We start from the raw sequence: 24,706 nt of genomic DNA, 5'->3' as shown, positions 1-24,706 counted from the left end.
TGCTATTTTAACATCTATAGCTATTTGCACTAAGTATAAATAGCCGCTGCCTTTTGTATAACTGTCAGAATAATGCCAGCAATGCAGTGTTGCCAGATATTGCTATTAAAATAAACAAAAACCTATAAATAAATAAAATTAACCCGAAATTATTTGAAATATTTTGGAAATTAGATAAAATAAAGTTATCGCTGACCCTTAACCGCAACTTAATACTTGATTAACTTTCTAAAGTGTCAAATTAAGTGGAAAAACGAGTCAAAAAAACGCTTATAATAGCTTGAGCAGTGTTGGATGCTCAGCATACAATCTGAAACTTTTAATGCTGTTGTTGTCTTGGATTATAATCAACACTGAAAATGCTTCATGTTCACAATGTGTCCCATTCAAATTTAAATTGATTTAAAACACCTTATTGGAACAACATGTCTCAAATAATTGAGAAGAAAATACATGGCCACACGAACAGAGAGAAACAAATTATTGGACATGTATATACAATGTATATACAATGCAAATTTAATATATAGGACTGAATTTTTACACTATTTACATTTTTCATTCATACCTTTTTCTCACAAATAACACCCATAAGTTAATAAATTCAATTTACACGCTGAAGTGCATAGTGTTCCACAAAACATCAGCCACTCTGAATTACAGTGAGCTTCGGCTGAAGCACCATTGTCACAGAACAATGGGAATCATTAGCAATTCTTAAAAAACAGCGAGCCATCCAGGGAATATTCACACCAGGTGTTAGTGGACTGAATAGACTGAGATTGTATGGCCACAAAGAACTTGTGAAGGGGGAGCGCTAGGAATTGACAGTGTTTGGCTGGACACAGAAGCAGTTTCCAAATCTATTTGCTAAAACACTGTTTAGTATGGCTGAATACGTCTTGCTATCTGTAAGTCAGAGCGATAAAGGGTGCATGTTCTAGATGTACACCATATTCTTGACAGGGCTGTGCGATATTATTCAGTAAGCTGCAGTGTAATGCCAGTCCCAGCTCTAAAGTGGGCTGCAGGGGGGTCTCACCATCCCTGGGCTCATTCACCTCCCCCAACACTACAGGCACTGTGTCTTGAAGGGATGGGGGTCTTTGCTTTTGGACAACGACCCCTGGTCTGGTCATGTCCCTCACCCGATGCATTTCCATCACACTTGGACCTCTACTGGCTCCTCCAATTACCAGCTGCAGGGCCTGGATGAGGGCAAGCAGATCCACTCTCAGCTCTACCACACCATCTCTCAACCAGACTCTGTACCTGCAGAGAGAAGGAGAAAATATTGAAGACTGTTTTTCAGGAGCTCAGTGACGTCTTGGAGAACTGTGCTAACAACATTCTCACATCATCTATCAAGTTCCTCTGCCTCACCTAGTAGGGAACCCTCGTTTCTCCAGCGAGGGCAGCACTGGTTGGATGTTGAGGTGTTGGGGGTTTGAAAAGTGAAAATGAACTTCTGCTTTCTCCAGCGGTGCTGACAGCACATCCTCTCCGAGCAGAAACTCAATGTTGTAGTCTTGACAAGAAAACGAAACACAATTAGGGATACTGTTGTCACATAAATATACCTGCTGTAAAATCGGGAATTACCAGATTACTGATTTAGGTTTTGCTGGTTTGGTGCTGGTCTAGCTTTGCAAGTAAATTTTTGACAGAGATTTTCAAGTTGCAGTCTGTTGAGGTTCCTCTTAGCAAAGCAAAATTGCCTTTTATCGTCCCTGCCAATAAATGTATTTTGAAAAGAACACCATTCATAATTATTTGGTATATTTCTGATGTTGTATTCTACGTGTTAATTTTGTCAAAATCTATCTCCATGTTAGAAGAAGAAGAAGAAAAAAAGCTGGTTGTCTGGTTTTAACTGGTCTACCAAACTGGTCGTTGCTGGTTTGAAGGCAATCATAGTAGCTCGACCAGACTGAGAGACCATCGTGGCCAGCTTAAATCAGCTAAGTCCAACAAACCACTATAGTTTGGTTTTAACAGTATCTTTTTCTCCAAAAAAATATTTTTTTTTTGCTGCTATGGTTACCTCAACAATACTTCTGTTCGAATTTTTAAAGTTTAGATTACTGTATTTGAATAACGCCGATTTAATTTAGACCCTCAAATATCTTGGATGCTCTAAGACTTAATTGCCTTAATTAAATTTATGTTTTATTAGTAAAACGGCTGGTGAAGCTGGTTGACCGCCAGTCTTGCAGATTACTTTTTCATCAAGGTGTTTGAACAGAGCGCTACTTACCCCCAACTTTCCCGCCTTGTATTCCCTTGACACTTCCACAGTGGTAGCCCACTTGACAACAGCGATAAACCCGTCTGACGAACCTGAAGAGGGGGGGTTCTGGGAAAACAGCTCGACGAGGTCCAGCACTCATCGTCGATAGTATCCTCAGACGGTACATCTGGCCCCAATCACCAAGCGGAGTGGCGCTCTCCGTCCACGGGGAGTTCAGGAGAGCGCACTGGTCGTGCTCGGATCCCGGTTCGCGACGGCTCCGTCTCTGGACGTGTCCGATTCGGATTTTACGCTCTCCTTGAAACGACGTCACCTTGCGAAGCTGTGTACGAAGCGATCGGCACTGTACTCCTATAGCAATGGTCATGAAAGCGAGGACCAGTAGTGAAACTCGTGCGCGCGTAACCGTGGCCATTTCAAATATCCACATATATTGCGCTCCGGAGATGCTTGTCCCGGGATCTCCACTATGCGAATGAGAGGGTAAATCCTGCTCTGACAATAAGCGCAGTTTCTTCTGTGGAATTTGAATTCTGGCTTCTTTTGGACTCTCCTCCCCCTGGTTTTGTTTGGGACCCTTAAGCAGCCATTTACACCCCCATCGACCTTTTAAATGTGTCTGCATAATGAGGCGCCCAGAGCCCTGCCAGTCCAGGCCATTCTTATTCTCACTCCTAATGACCCTCATTACAGAACATCTGCACAGGCACCAATGAGCTACTCATTTGCAAGAGAAACGGCTTGGACCAAGACAAGCATAAAACTTTCCCAAACTGCCCTATCCTGACAATAGCTCCACAACTAACAGAGAGGTAATCTGGGATATAGAAACCATTCATCTGGGTGCACATACTAGCCCTAAGTAGTATTTGGACACTTAAGCTACACTTTGCAATTCATACTTATACAAATGTAGAATTTAATTACATAGTTAACAGACAAGACTATAACAACTAAGTAGCTTATATTAAGATGTAAGTAGAAAAAGTAGAATATTAAAAAATATCTTCACTTGTGTTCCCACGATAAAAGAAAGTCTGGGGGGGGGGGGGGGGGGGGGTTAAAATGAACTGCATGAGGTGAGTGAATGGGTGCAGAATATTATTTTTTGCCTGAAGTGTCCTATTCCAAATACTTTTTCAGACACTCTTTCATTATCTGATATATCTAAACCCTTCTAACAGAATAACAAACAGGTTTACTAAAGGAGATTTATTAAGACTCTAGCACAATTTTGTTCCATTAAAAAAAGCTGGCAGTTTCAACAGTTATACACATCTATCTAACAGTAACACTGAATGGTCTCAGCCTCAGTTCTCTATTCCACTTAAACTGTAAAGGGCTACAGCAGAATCTGTCTCTCGGATGGAGACACCTCCTATATATGTTAGTATTACTTGGAATGACAGTATATTATAAATTTCAGCCTCTACTTTTAATTACAAAATGAACAAACAGCAGCCTATTATAAATAGCCTATTATATAAGCCTTAATTACATTCTGGGTAGCTGCAAGGTGCGAGAGACATACAAATATGGTGAATATCTATGAAAAGAAAGAGATATAACAGGAATTCAAATCTTAAATAAAAAGAGCCCAGCTAAGGCAGGTTAACTCCATGTTTAAGGAGCCGCAGACGGGCTTTTCTGGGTAGTGAGAAGGCACTATCCTGAGGATCAGGACTTCCCGAGTTTCTGACAGGTGTTCCCTGCTGGAGAAAATATGTCTCCTGGGCCGTGGTACGGGTTCCATACACTGCCGAGCTGGCGTTCCTGTAATTCAAGACATTAACACAATGCTTACATGACTGAAATGTGCATCAATTATTAATAACACTTATGTTAGATGTTTAAACTGTTCACATTAACAAATTAATCCCAAAAAAATCAAACAGGATATACATGTCAAATATTGTCAAATTACACATTAAATTATAAAAATGGCTGAACATGCATTCACACACACACACACACACACACACACACACACTAACCTGACAATGGCTTCCTGTAGTGTGTCTAAGCGTGAGAAATGTGAATGGACCAGCTTAGTGGCCTTCACAAAGGCCTGATCCTGGGGTCCAACGGAGCGCCCACATACATTAGCTACACATTAAATTAAAAGTCACAAACTATTTCAAGAACAAATAAAATACAGAATCATTTGCGTATGTTACCATTTTGACTGAATTGACTAAGATATTAAGATTTATAATGTTTATATGAAACAGGACTTACTAGTCAGAGTGTTTTGAATGCAGTCATAGTGAGCAAAGGTGTAGGGCCCGGGTGGGCCTGGTGTCCCAGGTGAGGTATTTCTCAAGTGAGCCTCAAGCCCGTTTAATGATGCCAAGCTGCTGTGATGCTGAAGTGGTAGGAGAGAATATTTTTATTACAGAAACAGCTCTTGGGATTTTTATTGCTTCTGAAGGGATAGTTGGTAAAGGTAAAATTAATTAATTAATCACCTTTCCAAACCCATAAGACCTTCAGAAAATTCTGAGGGAAGTCATTATTTTTCTTTTCTTTTGGCACAAAAGTATTCTTGTAGCTTCATGACATTATGGTTGAACCACTGATGCCACATGGACTATTTCCTTACTACCTTTTTGGGCCTTGGACTTGGTAGTTGTGTTGCTGTCTGTGCAGGGTCAGAAAGTTCTCAGATTTCATCAAAAATATCTTCATTTGTGTACCAAAGATGAACGGAGGTCTTATGGGTTTGGAACAACATGAAGGTAAGTAATTAATGACAGAATTTTCATTTTTGTGTTAACTACTCCTTTAAGTGTGTCTCAACGTTTCCATATTTACCAAAGATGCATATTCCATCAAAAATAAAGTTACATTTTGTTGTATAAAAGTATTAATTTCCTTAAAAAAAAAAATCATACTGATTCCAAACCCCAAAATATATATTGGGGCTTCACAGACTCATTAAAATTAATGCAATTAATATAACAGTTCACCCCAAAGAATGAAAAATTGCTGAGTATTTACTTACCATCAGGCCATCCGAGATCCTCTGCAGTGAATGGGTGCCATCAGAATGAGAGTCCAAACAGCTGATATAAACATCAAAATAATCCACCATTAATCCACACGACTCCAGATTCCATATGACACTGGACTTTGATGTAAGAAGACAATAGGGGATGGACGTTGTGATGTTTTTATCAGCTGTTTGTACTCTAATTCTGACGGCACCCATTTACTGCAGAGGATCCAAGTAATGTAATGCTAAATTTCTCCAAATCAGTTCTGATGAAGAAACAAACTCAAGTACATACATTCTGGATGGCCAGAGAGTGAATAGATTTTCAGAAAATACAATTCTTTTGTTAAGCATTCCTTAAATATGTATGATATATTTTAAATTGACACAAACTAATTTTTCTTACCACTTCATCTCTGGCGGAGGGGTCTGTGTTGAACTCAGGCTCGACCAGCAGGGCCAACACCAAACCTTTGACTCTATGCTGGTATAATAGAGATGGAACGAGAGAGGTGTCTGCTAGGCTCTCATGTGGTGAGGGCGTGTTTGTGGGTTCATATTTCTTCTTGAGTTTCCTATTGACTTGTTTGCTCTTTGATTTTGCCTCTTCCTCAGTTTCTTCTTGGAATGTTCCATTTTTATTGATCACATGATTGTTAACATCCAGTTTATTTTCTTCACTTTTCATCAGGTTACCAAGGTCAGATTGGTTGTCAAGAAAGTTTGACTGCTCATTGCCATTGGCGAGGGCCTTGATTTCTTCACTCTGAATGTCCTGATCTGAATGTTCTGACCCCGAGTTTGCATCTATACCCTGCTTTATGTTCAGGCCTGCCAAGCTTTCTTCCACCGCACGCAAGTTGGTCCCGTTAGATGTGCTGAGGTCATGTGAGTCAGGAGTGAAATACTCAGATTGGTTCATGAGATTGGAGTTAATGGGAGTGTTAACACGTGATGGAGAAGGACTGAAACACAGTTCATCAGAGAGTGAGGAGCGAGGAGAAGATGGCACTGTCTGATAGGATGTTGGGGGACAATGTGTGGGATCGAAGCCTGAAGAGTCAGTATCTGTGGTTGGGGTGTCAGATAAAGTGCGCGACAAGAGGCGGGACTTGCTGGGTTGGCAGGAAGGTTGACTGCAGTGAGACCTAAGAATGAGAATACATATAAACACCAATGAATATTTAAAGACACCACTGTTCAAAGGTTTTGAGTCAGATTCTGTTCAAAAGAAATCAACACATTTATTAAGCATGGATATGTTGAATTGATCAAAGGTGACAGCAGAGACATTTTCAGTTACATTGCTGTCTTTGCAGGCTCTTAAATTTAATAAAAAAGATCTTAATTTGGCTTAGGAACCACATGAGTGTGAGTAATTAATGGCAGAATACACTTCTTGATTTGTACCTGCATGCTCTATCCACTGGGGGGCAGCGGAGCATGTGCAGTTCAGTGGGCATCAGGAACACCTGTGTAGTAGCTGTGGAAGAGGACGGTGAGCCCACCGATGAGCTCAGGCCATTGGCCATCACCTGGAAATCCTGTAATGAGAAATAAGAAAAATACACAAGGATATGTTCGGTATCAGGAAACACCATCAGGAGTCACCATGAACTTGTTTGTACCTGGCTGTACGTTTGCGTCTCATACGCCATCACCTTCACTGTCAGCGCAGGCGGCATCTGAGTACTAACCACCCTATATAACAGAGACATGTCTATCTAAATTGCTTAAGCCACTTGGAATTTAGCCTTGCTTTAGCCATTTGGAATAAACATTTATGGGAAACAAATGTTCTTTTGCAGTGAAAGCTCACCTGCCCCTGTAGAGGATACAGCCTGCCAAGACCAAAGGACATCGCTGACATGCCTGAAGAATAAGAGCAGCCTTCAGCAGCAGCAGAGGGTCAATCTGATGCAGTGAGGAGTGAGGAGTAATGAGAAGTGACCATTCAAAAACAGGCTTGGGAAAATCATTCATAATGAACATAAGGACAGGATGCTTTGCTCAGGGCTTGCTATTGCAGGACTGACTGACTGACTGAATGAATTTAAAATGTTTTGTTGCACACCGTTAATGTAATAAGCACGGTAAGTTTACCATCTCTTTAGAATAATTCCACTCATACTTACATGCGTGGAGTCAATGGTCCTCAAGCAGCTGAAGATGTTGTGCAGCTCAGTGGAGCCGCCCTGCAGGTGACAGAGATATCTGGCCCATCGTAGAGCCAACTCCTCTTTACTGTACAACTGTGTTAAGTGCAGTAAAACAACATACATGTGGAAGTGGTCTGATATGGTATTAACATTTAATAGATATTGTTCAAAATGTAGAGGTCTGTAAGATTTTTTTTTATTGTCGAATGAAGCAGGGTTATTATACCTGACAAAGTAAAACCATTAAAAACATTTCCGTTTTAAACTTGAATTGAAAATGTAAATTTTATTTTAGCTAACTGCCATTACAATATTTCAGATTTTTGTATTTACCACTAATTACTTAATATTATTAATCTACCTATTATTAATTAAATAATAGGTAGAAAATGAACTTAAAATTAATGTCTACATATTTTAAAAATACAACAAAAATGTAATATTGCAAAATATGATTGCAATTTGGAAATATCTATTTTCTATTTTAAGATGCCAAAGCTGATTTTTCAGCATCATCGTCATCCAGTCATCAGTGTCACATGATCTATCAGAAAAAAATTCTAATATAGGCTACTGATTTGGTGATCAAGAAACATATTTTATTCAGAATTTCTGTGGGGGCCATGATACATTTTTTTTTGTCAAGACTCTTTTATGAATTAAGTTTTGAAAAGAACAGAACTTATTTATATTATTATTATTATATATTATTATTATTATTTATTTAAAAAAAAAAAAAAAAAAAAAAAACCTCACTGAGCCAAAACTCCAAATATATATTCAGGTTAGATCATAATCTCATAATCAATGAACAGAACCTGGTAGCTGTGATGCACAGGTCCATTGTAGAAACAGAAGAGGGCAATCAGCTGATCAAGTAAGTCACACACACTCACATCAGGAATGTCAGCCACACAGCTCAATGCCTGGAACCCAGAGAAAGATCCCATTCAAGAGAGTTGTAAAACCACCATAAAAGCACACTGAAATTTTGCTTTCAGTCAAACCAAGTTTGCATCGCTCTGTTCCAAAGCCTTGGCTTTATTTAAGTCAGGAGGTACTAGGCACCAGGACATTAGGTTTTGTAATGTCATTACCCAAAGACAAAATATTATCTTACCCAAAGAAAGTTATCCTCCATGCGGACTGCATATTTGCTTTTGCGCAGGCGAAGCAGACGTACAGGAGATGAGGACAGCTCAGATACACAACGACACACACCGGCCAGCTGGCCACAAAGCAGCTCTTGTTGGTCTATTGGTGTCTGCCACAGTACAAACACCATCATGCTTATGTATATGAAGTATTATTAAGGTCGTCTTTTAAAGCAGCTGTGTTAGAATAGTGTTTTGGAAGGTGCAGTTGCTTCTTCATGCTTTAAACAAAATCTAAATAATTTTCTTTAATAATTATATCAATATGAACAGGACGTATGTCTTACATCCTCAGGAGAGAAATAGTAAATCCCATCTCTAGTCAGGTCACCCTCCTCTTGAACCTTTGAACTATCGTAGAGGAAGAATAAGCTGCATTTGGAAATATGATAAAACACATGAGCAGTACAGTTAGCCATTGAGCCAAGCCTCTTGTCTTCCAGTATTACTGTTAAAATTGAGGAAATTGATAAAGAAGGGTTTTCTATTGATGTTAAGCATAGCATCTCTAAACATGTATAATGCACTGGACAATGAGCATTCTGTTCTTCATGACCGCACTTATGGGTCACACTGTAAGGGATGCCTTTTTAAAGGACATCTTAGGAAACGGCAAGCTGTAAAAGTCTACAACATATCACTTTGTTTAAAAAACGACTGTAAAGGTTTACACACTTAATATATTTTCTCACCGTCTGGAATCAGTCAAAGTTGCTGTCTCTGCCATTGGTGATCTGTTGAAAGAGAAGCAATCCAGTTAAAAGAATTGTTCACACTTCACACAAAAAAAAGAAAAGGAACTCAGCTTCTGGCCATCCAAGATGTAGTTAAGATTGTTTCTTCATCTGAACAGATTTGGAGAAATTTCGCATTTCATCACTTGGATCCTCTGCAAGTGAATGGGTGCCATCAAAATGAGAGTCCAAACAGCTGATAAAAACATCACAGTAATCCACAAGTAATCCAGACGTCTCCAGTCCTTCAAAACTAATCCACCATTAAGACTTTTTATAATTTTAAACCAGTGCTTTTGGCCAAATTACCAGTCCACAATCCATAACAATAACAACTCCTGTGAAAAAGTCCATCCCCTGTTGTCTTCTCACATCAAAGTCCACTGTCATATGGAATCTGAAGTGTTGTGCATTATTTGTGAATTATTTTTATGTTTATATCAACTGTATGTCTGAGCTGCAGTGCACAACAATGGGTGCCATCAAAATGAGTCCAAACCACTGATAAAAACATAATAATCCATATGTGATCCACACAACTCTAGTCCATTTGTCAACATTGAAATGCTGGGTGTTTCCAATAATGAAATAAATTATGAAAGTGTTTTGACATTAAACTGTTGCTTCCAGCTAAAATACGAGTCCTCTATCCATAATATTGATTTATACAGTGAAAAAGTAATCTTGTCTGAATTAGGATAGAAATAAGCATAGATATTTGCCATTCACAAGCACAAACAGTCTAAAACTGTTCTAACCAAATATATCAGTGGATTTTGTTGAGAGTGGACAACATATAATCGACTTTTTGTTAAAATAGTCCATGTGACAGCAGTGGTTCCATCGTAATTTAACAAAGCTACAAGAAAACTTTTTGTGCACGAAGAAAACAAAAAAATGGCATGAAACTCTTGTGAATGGCAGCAGACAGTTACCAATTGTTGAATAAAGTAATTGCTCACCCTCACATCATTCCAAAAACATAAGGCCTTGGTTCATCTTTGGAACACAAATTATTATATTTAAGATGAAATCCGAGAGCTCTCTGACCCTCCCATAAATAGGGTCCTACAGTCAAGGTCCAGAAAGCTACCAAGAATATCGACAAAAGAGTCCATGTGACATCAGTGGTTCATCCATTTTTGTTGCACAAAAAAAAAAAAAAGACTTTATTCAACAATTCTTCTCCTCCGAAACATTATTGTACCATTTTGGAGAATATCATAGATTTCAGACACAAGAGAGCTATTGGATTTCATCAAAAATATCTTAATTTGTGTTCCAAAGATGAACGTAGTAAACACATTGTTAAAATAGTCCATGTAACACTAGTGGTTCCACCGTAATTTAACAAAGCTACAATAATACTTTTTGTGCACAAAGAAAACAAAAACATGGCATGGTACTCACATGAATGGCAGCAGATGGTGACAAATTGTTGAATAAAGTAATAATTTATTTTTAGTTTGTGCACAAAAAGTATTCTTGTTGCTTCATAAAATGGCGGTTGAACCACTGATGTCACATGGACTTGGTATTTTAATGATGTCCTTACTACATCAATAAATGTGTTCATTTATTTTTATAAATTTGTTATGTCGGATCACTACTTTTCTGGGCCTTAAAAATGTCAGTTGCGTTGCTGTATATGTAGGGTCAGAAATGTCTTACATTGTATGCAAAATAACATCATTTGGGTTCAAAAGATGAACAAAGGTCTTACGGTTTGGAACAACATGAGGGAGAGAAATTAATGACAATATTTTTCAGTATGGGTTTCTTTATTACAAACATAATGTAGCTTTTTATTTCACAAGATGCTGGCATGTGGACTGGAGACAGGTGAATTACATGTGGATTGCTGTGATGTTTGTATAAGCTGTTTGGACTCTCATTCTGACGGCACCCATGTACTACAGAGGATCGATTGGTGATAAAGTGATGTAATGCTAAATTGATCCAAATCTGTGGATCTTGGATGGCCTGCGGGTGAATACATTTTCAGCTAATTTTCATTTTTGAGTGAGTTCCTATATCTTTGGCATACCACAAAATATGGTTATTTATGCTTAGAACAAATAGGGAAGGTAATACAAAACCAAAGCACTGCATGGCAACTGGTCCAACAGTCTGAGACCACAAACCTGGGAATAAGCTGTCAAGATTTTTACTTACATTTTCAAGTCAAACATTATGCCCGTCACTCCTTACCATTTCGTTAAGAACTCAAGTCAATGTTTAAATAAACATAGCTTTCATTTTAATGAAGGCTATTTTGTATTTGCCTTGTATGTGATTTTCGTATAAGTAACTTGAGAAAATTTCTCGAATTCACACGTCAATGTACAAATACAGAGGTAGACATGCTCGTTCCTCAACCCTCGGTGTAAATACAGTAAATAAAACCTTTATTGTGGCACTCATTAAACGTAATATGAGTAACCAATAAATGTATCATTTAACCTTGTAAATACTTTCAGAAATATTTTTGTTTTGACAGGAGATACTTATTCAAATCAAGTTAATGATGTGGATCATTCTTAAATCAGGCTGGGTATCGCTCACTAGCGAGGTTCATTCAACTGCTGTCAAGATGAACACGCCAAATACATATAGTTTAAATGTGATGATGATTATCCGTTTCAATGGGAAATTAGTATTTACTTAGAAAGATACTCCACATTAATAGCAGTAGCTTGTGTTTGTTTATATACCCAGTTTAGACAACGTATGCTTGCGCTTGGTTGAGCACGCAATGTAGAGACAAGTCCTCCATGTTTTGTGTATGTGCAACAAGAACAGATACAGCTATTATTTCCACTCACCGTCAGCGGGTTGAATGAAGTTTACATAAACTTTAAGCATGACACCCAACTTCAGCTGTGTTACTGAGTCCCACTCACCTAAAGATTCATTTTCGCTTAGAGAATTCTGTTAACTATTTCACGAGGAACCAAATACCAGTAATATATTCAGCATACACGGAAACTGATAAGATCTCATGCTTCATGATGCCATTAAATTTCGTTTTTGTGAAGGAATGTGTCACAAGAGTAAAGTCATGTGAGAGTGTCTTGATAGTACGGCGAGCCTGGAGGAACAAACGGCATTTCCTTCTCCATTTTAGCCTTTAATTTCTGAGGAAGCAATACATATATACACAATTTTTATAATGTACATTTGAATATTTGCATATTTTTTTAGTCTCCTGCACCTATGGACAGAATACACACTCCATTAAACCGTTAACCGTTTAACAATTTGTTTTTGCTTTTATGCATTTCTCTTCTATAATGTATATCTATAATGCCGCATTTAAACACTAGCAAATCAGTGTATCCCAGCAGGATCTGACTACTTCAATCACTCCCTTCAAAAAATTTGACTTCTGATATGGTTTATAATTTAACAAATAGACTTTTATTTATTTCAGATTAAGCAGTTAAGGTGATACAGTGGTCCTTAAGTAAATGTAACTTTCCATAAGGTACTTCCACTAGGTGTGGAGAGCACAGAGGTAAGATAAACATGTTGATGCTATGAAACTGAAAAAAAAAAAAGAGGAGTGGTCCAGAGAAATGAGAGGAGACGGAGGGCTTTCTGGTCCCTGAAGGAGACATCTGACAGAGCTTCAGACAGCTTTCAGTGATCATGCTGCTCGTAGCCGTCAGGGAGGGCATTGACGTGGGGGTTGTGGAAGAGCGACTTGGAGCCGTCACCCCATGGGAAACGCTGATGTATGCGTGAGGAAGAGAGAAAAGAGATTGTTTGACTAACAACATAAGCATACCGATTTTTCAATTAATACACAAATGTTCACAAAACATTTTCATACATTCAGAAGTTTTAGTAAAATATGTAGATACTTTTTTTCTTATTTGTATCAGACATGTGATCAGTTTTCTGTATTCAAACAGACTACAAAATATTAGTTAGAATTATTAATATTTTAATGTTTATTGCTATAACACTATTGTTTTGTAAAAAATAAAAGATTTGGAAGAAAAATGTAAAAATTCATAAACGTTTTTAAACTTTTGGGAAGATGGTTTACATATAAATGTAAAGAAACTGAATAGAGCTGCTGACAGGTGGTATTGATTTGCAGAAAAAAAAAATCCTCTGATTTGTATAATTACTGTGGGTCTTACAGTACTACATTCCTTATAAGAATTGTTAAATGTATGCATATACAGGAAACAATTACAATGATAAATAGCAAAAGCCGAAACTATGGAAATTATGTATTTTTAAAACTACCATTTTACTGATTATTAGCTCTTACATTAAATATTTTGAGTCTGCATTAATGACTACAATAGAACTACACTACATCAGTATATACAGTTCAAGCACAATTAAGCTATAAAATGTGTTACAATGTCATAACATTTTCTTTTTAAATTGTCATTTGAATCCTTAACAAACGCATTTAACAATTGTTGTTATAATCTTATTACCCCCTCCCAAATAACCATTAAAGTATCACTAGTACATTGTACAATATCTAGAACATCAAAGCGTAAAAATATCAAAAGATATTTTCCTAGCTATATTTCTCAGCATTACCTACCAAAAACATTCACATTTCTAAGTACTGATATATGCATTGCATTTGGTTGCGGTGTGTGAGGTCACAGCCTCATTCCTGGAGGCCCTCTAAGGTCTCGATGACAGTACACACAGATCTTAAATGCCAGATAAACCAGCCATTCTTACATTTATTTTATTTGGGGGTGGAGGTGAATCATGTTTCTTGGCTTTCAAATGTGATGCTCAGCTTTAGCTGACAAAAAAAAACAAAAAACAAAAAAAATCCTAATTTCAGCCCATTGATCTTCAGTGACATTGATATTCAAGACCAATGACAAAGTTTACAGTGTTAAGTAGTAATAAAACAAAACCCCACAAGTAAAGCGGACTTTTAAAATGCAATACTTCCGTTATTTAAAATCATATGCCCAGACTCCACTGAACCTTCATATGTTCTTTTCATTAAAAAAACAAACTCCCGCCAGCCTCATGTTAAAGACACTTTAAATGTGTTTTTAGTGTAAAGCCTGGGTGTTTTCACCTTGCTGCGGATGCGCAGGTGGCTGTAGGGAATGAACTCGGGCTGCTCATGCTGGTGTTGTTGAGCCCTGAGGTACATGTTCAGCATACACACAGCGACTCCGGGCAGCGCCACCACAAACGACAGGATCTTCCAGGTCTTGGCTGCATTAACATGTATCAGCAAGAGACACGTTAAGATTTTTTTTTACCTGACACGTGTAGACATTTCCATAATAGAGAAGTCACTTTAACTGGTTCACACCCTAGTCATTTTCAAACTTATTCATCTATGTAACGTTAGTCAGCAAAAGACAACTTACTTAATATTCGCTACCTTACTAGTGTTACACAAAAGTCTGAACCAACTGCCGTTCTGCAGTTTTATGCTAACGACTGAACAACATTAGTCAGCCATTCGCGTCACTTCCACAAGGTCAAAACGTAGAGTAGCGGCTGTTCGTAACGGTTGGTCGTTTTATTAGGGCGTCTCTTTGAGGTTATTCAGAGTTGGTTACTGACCTGCTTGCTCGCCGTGAGCCACTGCAGCCGACAGCTGACGGGTTTGGGTCAGCGCAGCGGACTTTAGGAGCTTCTGGGACAGACGTCCGATCGCGGCCATTTTTGCGTAGCCTCGAACAACAGCAGCGGCGGAAGAAGTTTTAAAGCGGCTGCTGGAGCTGGAGATTGACGCGCCCGCCATCTAGTGACGGGGAGGTCCAACAACAGCTCTATCAGACTAGTGTTGGTGATTTTGATTTATGAGTCAGTCAAATCTTTCGTATCCATTCACTCAACTGACACTTTAGGATCAACAGGTTACGTCTCTTTTTTGTTCTGAGTTTATGATTCAGGTCGAAATGGATTTTCAGGAAGACGTCAGAAGAACCATGAACACTACTGTAGGTTACTTTTCACTCATTTTAGGAAATGCTGTAGCAAGTAGAGGGCAAAACATGTAAAGGTAAAAAAAAGACATGAATTTTAATGCAGCATAAAGAAATCCACAGGAAAAACATTCTCATTTTTTTTTTTACTTTTTAATAAAAGTTTAATCAAAATCGTTTTTTTTTTTTGCTTTTTTTTTTTTTTTTTTTGCTTATTATTATAACAATTTATAATAAATAATAGTAATTATTATTTCCTATTCATTTTACAGCTAATAATCACTACTGCTGTATGTTTCTGAATATAAAATATGCCTTTTATAACATGTAATGTTACTTTGTAAAATATCATGTGGTGTAACTCCAAAACCTGAATTCTAAAAAAAAAAAAAAAAAAAAAAATTATACACAGGCTACATATATTCAAAGTGGGTTAAAAAAAATCTTGGTTTATTAATTGATGGTCTTTTTTTGCATTTTTTTAATTGCAACTCAAACGATTCATTATACAAACAGCAACAGAGTGATTTTAGCTATGTCATTTTAATTGTGTTGTGTCATTTATGTTAGCCTATTTGAATTGTATTTAGTAATTTTTACACTTCTTTCTTCTTTTTTGTCTTCTTTATGTGAATAAAACTGACTCACTGACTCAATCATGACGTGATAAACAAACAAAGCAGATCCTCTTTAACAAACATACAGTGGGGATCGAAAGTCTGGGCACCCCTTGCAGAATCTGTGAAAATATGAGTAATTTTCAAAAAATAAGAGAGATCATAATAAATGCAGGTTATTTTTTATTTAGTACTGTCCTGAGTAAGATATTGTACATAAAAGATATTAACATTTAGTCCACAAGACAAAAAAAATGCTGAAATTATTAAAATAACCCCACTCAAAAGTTTGTTAACCCTTGGTTCTTAGTACTGTGTTCTGTTACCTGATGATCCTCGACTGTCTTTCTGTTTCGTGATGGTTGTGCATGAGTCCCTTGTTTGTTCTGAACAGTTAAACTGAGCAGCGTTCTTCAGAAAAATCTTTAAGGTCCTGCAGATTCTTCAGTTTTCCAACATCTTTGCATATTTGAACCCTTTCCAGCAGTGACTTTATGATTTTGAGATGCACCTTATCAGACTGAGGACATTTGAGGGACTCAAACACAACTATTTAAAAAGATTCAAACATTCACAGATGCTTCAGAAGGAAACAAGATGCATTAAGAGCTGGGGGGTGATAACTTTCAGAATTTGAAGACCAAGGTAAATTGTACTTAATTTGTGTACCGGGAAACATACAAGTATCTTCTGTTGCTTACGAAGGGCAGAACTAAATGGAAAACAATTATATTTCAACAAAATAAGACAAATTTGGCCATCTTCATCATGTTCAAAAGTTTTCACCCCCCAGCTCTTAATGCATCTTGTTTCCTTCTGGAGCATCAGTGAATGTTTGAATCTTTTTAAATAGTTGTGTTTGAGTCCCTCAAATGTCCTCAGTCTGAAAAGATGTATCTCAGAATCATAAAGTCACTGCTGGAAAGGGTTCAAATATGCAAAGATGCTGGAAAACTGAAGAATCTGCAGGACCTTAAAGATTTTTCTGAAGAACGCTGCTCAGTTTAACTGTTCAGAACAAACAAGGGACTCATGCACAACCATCACAAAACAGAAAGACAGTCGAGGATCATCAGGTAACAGAACACAGTACTAAGAACCAAGGGTTCCCAAACTTTTGAGTGGGGTTATTTTAATAATTTCAGCATTTTTTTTTTGTCTTGTGGACTAAATGTTAATATCTTTTATGCACAATATCTTACTCAGGACAGTACTAAATAAAATATAACATGCGTTTAGTGTGATCTCTCTTATTTTTTGAAAATCACGCATATTTTCACAGATTCTGCAAAGGGTGCCCAAACTTTCGATCCCCACTGTATGTTCATTCAGTTCTTTCACGCAAGAGTGTTATTGTGTGTTTATTTCATTCAGTAAAACCAACCAGTGAAATACACCTTCACAGTCTGTACTCGAATGCTACTGATTAAACTGTAAGCTGTACCTATGCAAATGCAATTTCTTTATTGTCCATTAAATGTAATCATATATTAGGCCTATACGAGATTTCCTTTGGAACACTTCATAAGTCATGCCGCTGCATTTATTTTAGATCAGAGCTGACATCTGTAACTTTAAAAAGCCAACAGTAATGCGAAGAGCTCGTGCACAGTTGTTTTTCTGACTTACCACAAAGATATTTATATTTTATAGCTACTTTGTCATGCATTTCTGGCATCTGTGATGTTCTTGGCGGAAAACCCTGAACTTTGGTTTGGCTGGGTGGAGAGGACCAGCCCCTCTGGCGTCATCCTGCCATTCCACACAGTCTTCACTTTCCAAGCTGTGCCATGGAAAACTCTGTGTGTCGCAAGGAAACAAGCTGATCAGTAAGTTGAAGTTTTCTTAAAGATTATTTACGCTTTGATGATTAAAAAACTGGAATTCAGAGTGTTTTCTCATTGTTTATGTGTTTATGCTTACAACAGGCTATTGCATTTTTTGCATTGAATGTAACAGATATATTGTGATGTATCTGAACCTCTAGCCTATTTCAGAGAACTTTGCAAAAGTGGCATTGTCTCATGCATTTTCAGAATGACTTTTGTTTGTTTTTTTGGTCATTGCAATCAGGCTATAGGCTGACCTCAAGCAATGCAGTCAAACAAACTCTCGGACGATGTGGAGGGAAATCCTGACAGGGTGGATCCCTTCTACCAGCAAGGCAAGTAAAGTAGTATCATTGTAGCTTATTAAAGCAGAGACAGTGGCTATGGGTGTCGGCTGCTCAAACAATAGAAAGAAGATTCAAGTCCAGGTCGGAGTTATCTAAACTGAAATAAATAAAAAAATAAAAAAATAAATACTCCTATCTGCTCATATCAGTCTATCAGGCATTTATTAATTGCATAACATATTGCTTTAAATAGAAATGTGAGCTAAATGACAAGCAAAATGGTACAATGGTACATAAGCTCATCTAATGGTGTTTGCTTTTGATATGTCTGATTGAAATTTTGCTATAAACTATTGACGTTTGTTTATTCACTGTAATATTCAGGCAAAGTGGCTTGTGTCATGTTCACGGTTCTACTCCTACTTTCATTCATGGTAATAGGAATCGTAACAGGTCTCAACTGTAAGTCCGATTTATAATGTCTCTCAGCAAATTTTTATGGGTTAATCATTGTGTAACTGGTTTGTTTTTCATTTAACATCCTCTAGTCAAGAAGTCTTCACAAGAGGATCAGACCAGAGGTCTTCTTTCTGATGATATTACACCCATCCCATTCCAGTACAACGGTGACAGAGGTAAGAAATGTAAAAAAAAAAAAAAAAAACACTTTTAAAATGAATACAACTGGCATATTATAATTATAAACAATTTTTACATTGTAAGCAAGCTGTGTCTATAATAGTGTGGTTTGTTTTCTTAAATACAGGGCTCTGCTCGGATGGTTGGGTTTTATATAGGAACTCCTGTTATTTGATAATGAATGTTTATGGGACATGGGAATTATCAAAGTCTTTATGCCACAACTCTGGGGCGCACTTGATGGTTGTGAACAGTGAGGAAGAGCTGGTAAGAACATGAGTTTATAATTCCATCTACATTTACCTTTCTGTTCAAAAGTTCTGTTTCAGTAAGTTCTTTTTTTATTATTCTTTTTTTTTTTATTTAAGAAATAAATAATTTTATTGTTGAAAAGTGACAATAAAAGCATTTTTAAATAATTTCTATAAAATTTAAGAATCCTGGAAAAAAAAAATACAAAAAAAAAAGTACAAAAATATTAAGACATGATAATGATAATAAGACATGTTTGTTAAGCAGTAAATCCGAATATAAGAATAATTCCTAAAGGATCATGTGACACTGAAGACTGAATAATGATGGGGAAAATTCAGCGTTCCCATCACAAGAATACATATTTTAAAATATATTAAATAAGAAAGCACTTATCTAAAATTGTAATAGTATTTATCTCTGTATTGTATTTTGATTAAATAAATACAGACTTGATGAAGCACATTGTTGCCTCTTTATTTCAGGAGTTCATTTCAAGAGTGGTTCAGAAGAGGGCTGACTATTGGATTGGTCTCGAGAGAGACAAAATGGGCCAGTGGTCCTGGATTAATGGAGATAATTATTATTCAAATCCACAGTAAGAAATCATTGGCGTACATTATAAGCATGTGTTTTAAGCTGTCTGTAACTGTTTTTAAAAGTTATGAAAAACAGAAGTGATAACATACCAAACAGATCAAAACTTTTTCTGACTCCTTGCGTTTTGTGTTCCTTTCAGTTTCTGGGATGAAAATCAACCTTCTCATTGGGATACGGAGTCCTGTGCTCACTTAACAGGATCTGACACGGTGCATCGAAAGCTGATGCATGAGGCTGACTGTCACAGACAACTGTATCACATTTGTGAACGCAAACTAGAGAAAGGCATGCGGTAGGAAACGTGACCATCACGTCAACTGCATTAGGCTGACCTAAACCTAGCTCTGGACATGCTCCTTCTGAGTTTATAGATTGTTTGTGAACTACTTGCCTGACTGTTGCACATTCAATGTACTTAAATGCTTTTCATAGTCACTTTTTATAGTGTTCCAGTGTACAGTCCTGTTAAATGAACACATGCAGTTAATTAAAATGTTCACTAAAATGAATAATTTGTTTTTTAATATTTGACGCAATTTAACTGAAGAGATCAATTAATAATCATAATCATCCTAATTATTATGCAGTCATAATCGGTTATGTAAATAATCGAAATCCAGGGTTAGATTTAAAGTAATGCTGACCTCTTTTGGTGAGATGGATGAACTGCAAGTGGAGCTTGCAGATAGACATCTTTAGTACAATAAGCATAACATCTTACTGTTGCAGGTGACTTTATTTGTATGAGAATGAGTAGACTTCAGTGTAGAGGTCGTCTAAGATACTCCAGCAGTCTTCCTGTTGCCATGAATCAGAATAACACTGATCAAGCCTGAGAAAACTCTTCATTTACTAAACCTCTCAGCCTGAGAATGCTAAGGTTTGAGTGACAAAACTGATTCAAATGAATAATTCAGTGTCTCTGTAACTGATTTAAATCTGACCTTTTCCACAGTAGCATCAGTTGAACTTGTAGAGAACAGGGAGCACGGGGCATTTGCAACACACACGGTTTAACCAATTAGGTTAAATAACTAATTACTATATACTTTTAAGTATATATGTTTTACATTTGACATTCATTTACACATTTTAGGAACAATATGCAATTTTCAAAATAACCTCAATTTAATGTGGGAAATCATTTTTGAATTTAAGACAAAACAACAACAACAATAAGAAATGTGTTGCAACACTCTCTGCGCTTAATTTCTCTCTACAATCTTTTCATATGCAGTTTTCTGACTTTAGGTCTTGTTGGAAGAAATACTACACCCAAAAATAAACATTGTCATCATTTTCTCACACAAATGTCATTCCAATCCTGTGTGACATTCTTTCTTTAACAAAACACAAAATGAGTCCTTCAGTTGTATGGAGCAAAAAAAGGCTTAAACAAATTTAGGGGGTAAAGAGTTACAGTGATTTTTTTTTTTTGTTTTTTGTTTTTTTTTGGTGTAGTATCCTTTATAGTATTCCCAGAAAATATTTGATCTAATAATCAAACAACAGGACCAGTAGTTAGTTAATAATTCAATTCGCACTCACTAATAAATAGTTTGTTAAAATTTGTTTTGCAAATTACATTCAATATGTGTATATGTTAAATATTTGCTTAGCCTACATAATAAAATATAATTAATTAAAGAAATAAGCTGGAGTTTAATTGTGGAATATATCTGAAGTGTACTCACATGGGCAGACTCACACTCAGGATCACAACAGGAAAGTGTTCATGTGAAGACTAGATGAACAAGTGTTAGCCGCCATTGATTTATAGTAACTTATTTATATAACCTTGAAGGGCGGAACACATTGATAAGTGTGAATTATACACTTAAGATATGCTAATATATGTGCATACGCACACATAAGAAGTGCTCAAATGTACAGTTGCTAAGATTGTTACAGTTTTGTGCAAGTTGAGTGTGTGTGTGTGTGTGTGTGCTTTGATTTATGGGAACATCAGCATATGTTTGTCATTATGTGTGTGTGTGTGCTTTGATCAGTGGGAATGTCAGCATATGTTTGTACAAGAATAATTCAGTTTTCTCAAAAACGAAAAGAAAAACAAAAAAAACATAAGGCTTTTGTGAATATAATGTGTGACAATATCAGGTCACATGACCACCAAGTAAAAAATAAAATAAAAATAATAATTGTCTAAAAAAAAAAAGGGAAAAAGTAATGTACGACGTGTGAAAGTTTTCGATTTAACATTTACAAATATGATTTAACATATTTAAACCACTTATCAAAGAAAATATAGTTGTGTTTACTGTGTAGATTCTTAATTTTCCCAATTAGATAACAGTAATGTGTAAAACTGTGTTTAAAAATGAGAGATCAAACTAACAAAATTGTTTATAATGAATATATTTTGGAATATTAAAAAGGTAGATGTTGGACTTTAAGAAAGAAAAAAGAAAAGAAATGGTAATAATTTAAATGCATGAATTTGCATATACCATTGAAGAAATGAATTAAATATCACCTGGAATGAACAAAAATGAACTTTTACATGCTATACCATTGTTATTTTTAATGAGACTTTAGGGACATCCTAAACCTTTATCGCATTTCAGTTCATTTGCAGTTTCCATTAGGATATTTATCGTATTCTGGGTTGTAACCCGCTTTTGCAAAGCATTCGGCTGCTTTCCTGTCACATTCACAGATGAACATCTCACACGGGCGATTCTTGTCAGCTGCAAGAAATAAAAGATCAACAGTCCACATTTTGTGCCACAAACCAGATGCAGCTCAGGTCTCAGTTACTAACAGTGCTTGCAGATAGACATGAGTGTAACATCTCACCATTGCAGGTGACTTTCTTTGCTGCTTTGTCACATGAGAATGAGTAGATTTCAGTGTAGGGGTTGTCTAAGATACCCCAGCAGTCGTCATGTTGCCATGAGTCAGAATAACACAGATCATGGACCTTACAGCACCTAGAGAGACAGAGGATACTGTGGACATGAAGTTTGTTGCCTTCATTTTTTTTATGAACAATTATTCTGTTTTAGGATATTTGTGCTGCTTGGCTGCTGTGGAAAATAAACAAACTGTAGCCCCTTTCTTTATTGAGAAATGTGATGCATAATTAATATTCATGAGCCGCTTAATTAATATTCACATTACTATTGTGCCAAAATCTCATTATTTTCATCAAGAAGGTAATGTTTAAATTTGCTGGACTGCACATTCTTGTCATTAAATGTTTATAACAAAAATAGAAAGAATCACAGTATTAAAAGATATCTCTATGTTGCAATGCATACTGCCTAAAAAATAAATACATCTGTGCAACATTTGAACATTTATAATTTTTGCACTGATCATCTCAGCCTGAGAAGGCCGAACTGTGACTGACCAAACAGATTCAGCCGATTAATTCAGTGTCCCTGCATATAACCTGATGTTTGAATCTGACCTGTCCAGTTCATCCACTGGGGTGCCCGAGCCTCCTATTCCACAGTAGCATCCATAGTCCACATAGTCCAGTATAGGCCAGCTATTAGGGTTGGTACAGATGATCATATCCCTGAACTGCCACACCGCACGGTAGTCTAGAGGCACCACCACTGTTGAACAGTGATAGTGTATCAGTGCTCATACTGATTAGCAGTCTAATTATGCAATATAATTCGAATCTTATGTAAACAACAGGCTGTGGTCTTAATTATCAGCTGTTCTATACTTTCCAAACTGTCTATAAAAAGATTAAAATGCTTTTAAAATTCAAACTTTAAAAGTTAGGAATACTACATGAACCATTTTTTATTAAATTACCCCCCCCCCCCCCCCCACACACACACACACTTTCATGTTTACTTATCTAAATGGGGACATTCAATAGACGTAATGGTTTTTATACTACAAACTGTATATTCTATTGTCCCACACCACCCCTACACCTAAACCTACCCCTTACAGGAAAGTTTCTGCATTTTTACAATTAACAAAAAAAAATTTACTTTATTTTTATAACAGTTTTACAAATGAGGACATCTCCAAAAGGAGATTTTGTCATGTTTAGCTCACGTTTGGGTACAAATGTGTCCCCAAAATATGGTTAAGTAGGTACACACATACACATATCTTGTAAAATCTTTAATTTACCATCTACCTTACAAAATATTTATGAGATATGCATAGCAATTGTGAGAGATGTATAGCAAACATATGACTGGTTTGTGCTTCATCCAGTGTTCCATGGAGTCTAGTGAGGTCTGTTGAAACAAAGTTAGTGTTTATGACCAATTACTTTAATTATTTTAGACTAATTATTTTCTGAATTAAAATTGTATTATCAGAGAACAAAATGTACATATCAAATATAAAATTTAAATGGGCATCCATGTTTCCACCCTGGTAGTCACTGCACTTTCTTTCTTTTTTAAAACAGTTTAGGGACAAGATGTAGTTTTCAAAATAAGTCCAATTAAATATGGAAATATTAAACAACAACATAAGTTACAGACATTAAAAAAAAATGTGTTGCTACACTTTCCACCAAAGCTCATTTCCTCTACAATCTTTTTAGCATGCACAGCTTTCTGACTTTAGATTATTTTTTTAATATAAATACTACTCACAAAATACTACTCACATCTAATTTTGTCATTTTTGCACCTTCATGTAAAAAAAAGAAAAAGAAGAATAAAAACATGAAAACCTGTATGACTTTCTTCTCCTACAGAACACAGAAAGAAGCCCACTGCATGCAAATGTATGGCTGCTTAAAAATGTTCAAAATATCTTAAAATATCAAAATATCTTCTTATGTGTTGCAAACAACAAAGCTTCTTCTGGAACATTGAGGGGTTAATGATGACAAATTTTGTTGGGATGAAGTATCCCTTTCAATTCTGTTAAAGCATTCTCATGAAATATTATAAAGTTATAAATTAGAATATAAAGTTATTAGCTCAATTATCGAAATGACTAAATAAATCAATAAATGCTGTTTAGCAAATTATATTTAATATCTCTATAAGTTACGTTTTTGGTTCGCGTAAATAATACAATATAATAAATAAAATAAAACAAGGAGCTGAATAGTGGAACATATATTAAGTGTACTCACAGGTGGGCAGACTCACACTCAGGATAATAAGAGACAGAAAGGTGTTCATGGTGAAGACCTGATGAATAGTTAGCAGCCATTTATTTATAGGTCTAAAACTTATTTATATAACCTTGATGGGAAGTGCACATTGATAAGCTAACTTTGTGAATTAGAAACAT

General features: G+C 36.3%; 5 protein-coding genes across 11 annotated transcripts; 1 reads left to right on the top strand and 4 right to left on the bottom strand.

Moving 5' to 3' along the window:
* Nucleotides 1-480: 480 nt before the first annotated feature.
* LOC127963930 (uncharacterized) lies at nucleotides 481-3,240 on the bottom strand. Its single transcript, XM_052564030.1, has 3 exons — nucleotides 2,258-3,240; nucleotides 1,384-1,528; nucleotides 481-1,272 (listed from the first exon to the last, which is right to left on the bottom strand). Exons 1-3 carry the CDS (start codon nucleotides 2,937-2,939, stop codon nucleotides 906-908), a joined length of 1,194 nt encoding a protein of 397 aa, XP_052419990.1. The 5' UTR covers nucleotides 2,940-3,240; the 3' UTR covers nucleotides 481-905.
* Nucleotides 3,241-3,448: 208 nt separating this feature from the next.
* On the bottom strand, nucleotides 3,449-12,542 carry LOC127963412 (BLOC-3 complex member HPS4). Of its 7 annotated transcripts, none has more exons than XM_052563312.1 (13): nucleotides 12,119-12,542; nucleotides 9,252-9,293; nucleotides 8,847-8,931; nucleotides 8,526-8,669; nucleotides 8,224-8,331; nucleotides 7,382-7,498; nucleotides 7,066-7,160; nucleotides 6,875-6,947; nucleotides 6,657-6,790; nucleotides 5,653-6,394; nucleotides 4,490-4,616; nucleotides 4,246-4,357; nucleotides 3,449-4,024 (listed from the first exon to the last, which is right to left on the bottom strand). In XM_052563312.1, exons 2-13 carry the CDS (start codon nucleotides 9,284-9,286, stop codon nucleotides 3,853-3,855), a joined length of 1,944 nt encoding a protein of 647 aa, XP_052419272.1. In that variant the 5' UTR covers nucleotides 9,287-9,293; nucleotides 12,119-12,542; the 3' UTR covers nucleotides 3,449-3,852. The 7 variants fall into 7 exon arrangements, with proteins under 7 accessions (XP_052419272.1, XP_052419277.1, XP_052419275.1 ...); XM_052563317.1 differs by having other exon boundaries at nucleotides 8,302-8,331; XM_052563315.1 differs by having other exon boundaries at nucleotides 8,847-8,910.
* Nucleotides 12,543-12,690: 148 nt separating this feature from the next.
* Nucleotides 12,691-15,063, bottom strand: LOC127963416 (cytochrome c oxidase subunit 6A, mitochondrial). Its single transcript, XM_052563321.1, has 3 exons — nucleotides 14,868-15,063; nucleotides 14,368-14,510; nucleotides 12,691-13,025 (listed from the first exon to the last, which is right to left on the bottom strand). The coding sequence occupies exons 1-3, from the start codon at nucleotides 15,046-15,048 to the stop codon at nucleotides 12,936-12,938; spliced, it is 414 nt and encodes a 137-aa protein (XP_052419281.1). The 5' UTR covers nucleotides 15,049-15,063; the 3' UTR covers nucleotides 12,691-12,935.
* Nucleotides 15,064-17,270: 2,207 nt separating this feature from the next.
* LOC127963414 (C-type lectin domain family 4 member E-like) lies at nucleotides 17,271-20,778 on the top strand. The gene is made up of 7 exons (XM_052563319.1): nucleotides 17,271-17,678; nucleotides 17,923-18,013; nucleotides 18,350-18,427; nucleotides 18,514-18,600; nucleotides 18,732-18,871; nucleotides 19,342-19,454; nucleotides 19,596-20,778. Exons 2-7 carry the CDS (start codon nucleotides 17,944-17,946, stop codon nucleotides 19,750-19,752), a joined length of 645 nt encoding a protein of 214 aa, XP_052419279.1. The 5' UTR covers nucleotides 17,271-17,678; nucleotides 17,923-17,943; the 3' UTR covers nucleotides 19,753-20,778.
* A 1,205-nt stretch (nucleotides 20,779-21,983) lies between these two features.
* Nucleotides 21,984-24,678, bottom strand: LOC127963415 (phospholipase A2, minor isoenzyme). Its single transcript, XM_052563320.1, has 4 exons — nucleotides 24,546-24,678; nucleotides 22,890-23,040; nucleotides 22,274-22,407; nucleotides 21,984-22,164 (listed from the first exon to the last, which is right to left on the bottom strand). Exons 1-4 carry the CDS (start codon nucleotides 24,592-24,594, stop codon nucleotides 22,043-22,045), a joined length of 456 nt encoding a protein of 151 aa, XP_052419280.1. The 5' UTR covers nucleotides 24,595-24,678; the 3' UTR covers nucleotides 21,984-22,042.
* Nucleotides 24,679-24,706: the final 28 nt, after the last annotated feature.

Source organism: Carassius gibelio, chromosome B8, assembly GCF_023724105.1.
Source record: "Carassius gibelio isolate Cgi1373 ecotype wild population from Czech Republic chromosome B8, carGib1.2-hapl.c, whole genome shotgun sequence".
NCBI lineage: Eukaryota > Metazoa > Chordata > Actinopteri > Cypriniformes > Cyprinidae > Carassius > Carassius gibelio.
The sequence above is the reverse complement of the archived record's forward strand: the minus strand, read 5'-3'. Positions and strand labels throughout refer to the sequence as shown.